Source organism: Acanthisitta chloris, unplaced genomic scaffold (assembly GCF_000695815.1).
Source record: "Acanthisitta chloris isolate BGI_N310 unplaced genomic scaffold, ASM69581v1 scaffold29894, whole genome shotgun sequence".
NCBI classification, from domain to species: Eukaryota; Metazoa; Chordata; class Aves; order Passeriformes; family Acanthisittidae; genus Acanthisitta; species Acanthisitta chloris.
Genome location: NW_008668137.1, coordinates 780 through 3,885, shown reverse-complemented (window position 1 = coordinate 3,885; position 3,106 = coordinate 780). Strand labels below are relative to the sequence as shown.

At 37.2% G+C, this 3,106-nt stretch overlaps 1 protein-coding gene across 1 annotated transcript in view; it reads right to left on the bottom strand.

Moving 5' to 3' along the window:
• Positions 1-2,501, bottom strand: part of GLO1 (glyoxalase I) — a 5,862-nt gene extending 3,361 nt beyond the window's left edge. Inside the window, exons 1-3 of the mRNA XM_009072784.1 lie at positions 2,420-2,501; positions 1,070-1,210; positions 195-262 (exon numbers count right to left, since the gene is read on the bottom strand). Of these exons, the coding sequence (XP_009071032.1) occupies positions 195-262; positions 1,070-1,210; positions 2,420-2,481 (271 nt within the window). The 5' untranslated portion in view covers positions 2,482-2,501. The remainder of the gene's footprint in view (positions 1-194; positions 263-1,069; positions 1,211-2,419) is intronic.
• Positions 2,502-3,106: the final 605 nt, after the last annotated feature.

Genomic DNA, 3,106 nt, shown 5'->3' with positions numbered 1-3,106 from the left:
TTCCCTACTAATTCTCATTTTTTTAAAAAAGCCTACAGCATATACTTACCCAATAATCTCTGCACAGAATTAATACAGATGTTTTCTCAAAAACATCTGAAATTCCATTTTTCCCCAACATACGACAGGAAAAAAAAAAAGTAATCACAATAAACCAAAGCTTAAAAATTATAAACACAAAACTAAGGACCTACCAAATCCTCGGGGATCTGAATTGCCATTGTGGTAAGACTGATTGTCATCATTTTCAGTGCCCCAGTTGCTGCAGGAAATAATTATTACATATTGAAGAAAAGCATCAAAATTAACAAATACTAAATGTTCAGTTTCCTTGGGACAGTAAGTTGTTTCTCCTAAGAAACAAGAGAATTTCAGCTCTTGGCTGCACTCATTAAACTATCAAGGATTTCCCTTGTCACAGGTTCTAGGGATAGTCCTGGGGCTAATCCAGTCATGTTCACAGCCCTTCAGTAGTATTCAAGTTCTACATTTGAACGAGTCAGAAATACTCCTGTCTCACTCAGATTGGAAAGAAGGTTTGGCTGCACGAGTCAGTTACTCTACTCTTCACTAGGAAACAAAACGTGAGGGTTGCACATCCTGAAGCTAAGCAAGACAGTGGGGTATTTGGGAGATTCTTTCTGCACAATTACAGTGATTAGTAGCAATAATCAAATTGTCCTGTTAACAGGAAGTATATGTTTTGACTTTATACCTCTTTTGATTAGATTCCAAAAGCAATAGTTATCTGTTATTAGGATGCTCTGGGGATCCAAAAAAAAGTCTAAGCACATTGGGGTTTTCTAAATTCCCTATCCAGGTGGCATGCACACTCAAAATATAGCAAGAGTAATTTCATTTTCATGTACCTAGCAGTCTGAGAAAGCTCTGAAAAGCAGAAGATTACGTTTTCCAAGTACCCTAGCTCAGCCATATTTTAAGGCTACATGGCAGTGAAGATGTATCCACAGCAATGATTAAATTTTTTATTCAATCCAACAGTATTTACACTTCTCTAATTCTGTTTATTCACTGTTAGCTAAATGTCATCTCTCATATAAATACTTACTGTGTCAGTTCAAGTGTAGCTTTTCTGGAGAAGGTCCAAGCTGTTCTCTGAGTTTTATCTTTCGGGATATCATTCTTATCTTCATAGCCCATGAAGTAGAGTGAGAACTTCATAGTAGGAAAGTCAAATTTTTGAAGCAGTCTAAACGGCAACAATTATTTTGAAATAGTAAGTTAGAGGGTAACCAGGCAGTTTGCAAATAAGCCAAGCTGCTTGCCCCATGGAAGATTTATTTCTGTGAATTTTTGCCTTTCCTTAATCCACACCTTAAAATAGCTACATTTTAAACTACCAAATAAAAGCACTTCAGAACACATTACAAACCTACAAAAATGAGAAGAATCAGATGCTTAAAAGCCAAAGTACCAGTAACTGAATAGCAAAGTCAGTACAAAGGCTCACATCTTGAGTTTGTCACTCTGTTACTTGTATTTCTGAAAATAGATCTTTAACTACTTTAAAATTTCACCAAGGAATAGAAAGGTCTGTTTTTCTGGGGAGCTCACTGGCACCAGACAAAGTTTAAGAACACATCAAATATACCTTTAGATGAAATATGTTTATGATTTCAGTAGCTAGCTATAATGATAAAATCCATTTCAGATGTGACAATTTAATCAAGTAAAAAATACTTAAGGTATACATTTTTATGTAGAACAAGCAGGCATGCAAAATGAATCTAATTTCTAAGTTACAAGGTATTTAGGTTTTGGTTTTACACATTTTCACTAAAGTAGAAGTAATTTATTTTACTTTAGCCTGGACTTATTTCAAGATGTTTAAAAACACACTAGAATTTTGTTTTGAAATAACTCAAATGTCAAAAATGCACAAACAGCCTCAGCATACACACATTAGGCTACTGCAGGGCATCTGTCTCCCAAAAGCCTTCGTCAGGTGACTGAGTTTGGAGCTTATCTCCACCTTCAACGGCCTTGTTCTCTTATGAATGGAGGTGGTCATAAGCCACCTCTGAGAACTAGTAGAAAATTTATTTCCAAGAGTTATAGCAATGACTCCTGATTATAAGCACTATCATAAAAATTACCAGTTAGCTGCAGGCTCAGTGAGGGGGAAGTAAGCAAGTTGTACACTGATAATTAATGACCTATTTAAGAAAAAAAGAAATTTCTAGTCAAGGCCAGTATTAGCTCATTTGGAACTCAGGCATTAACTGTGCCATGGGAGTCCTCAGACACTGCCAGACTGCCCAACTGAGCATCAGCTGATGGGCCAGCATTGTTTGTGTAGTTAGACCAATTAGTATAATTACATCAAAATAAATTTTTAAAAAATTCAGAAGAACAGGAAGAAGCCCCAAATTTATTGTGGCCTACAACTTGTACTCACGTCATTCCAAGAACCCTTGTATAAAAATCCAGTGACTTCTTAGGATCCTTCACTCTTAACATTGTCTGCTGAAATATAAAATCCTGGGGAGGAGAAAAGGTTTATTCTTTATACATCAACCAGAATTGAATTATAGGTATTAAAAAACATGCCAGTTAGTAATGAACCTAAAACCAGCAGGTTTAGAAGCAACAAACAGAGAACTACATCAAGCGTAAATAAAATCTGCATGTGTCCTGATCCTACATATAGAGACGTGCGCTAAGTAAATATACCTTTTTAACATATTTAAAATTAATAAATAAAAACAGTTCTGGCATCACTAAATATATATAAGCCGTGGTATCAAAAAAGGATATCATTCTTATATTTATTATTCTTTGATGGGGCTGTAGCACACATGAACACCTTTGCAAACAAGCACAACAGACACATGAACATGACACTGGGCCTCACTGGAGACACAGAATTTACACGGAGCTAAACTCCATGGTCAGCAGGACCAGGGAGGTGATTCTGCCCCTGGACTCGGCGCTGGTGAGGCCACACCTTGAGTACTGCGTACAGTTCTGGGCTACTCAGTTCAGGAAGGATATTGAGGTGCTGGAGCAGGTCCAGAGAAGAGCAACGAGGCTGGTGAAGGGACTAGAGCACAAGTGCCATGAGGAGAGGCTGAGGGAGCTGGGG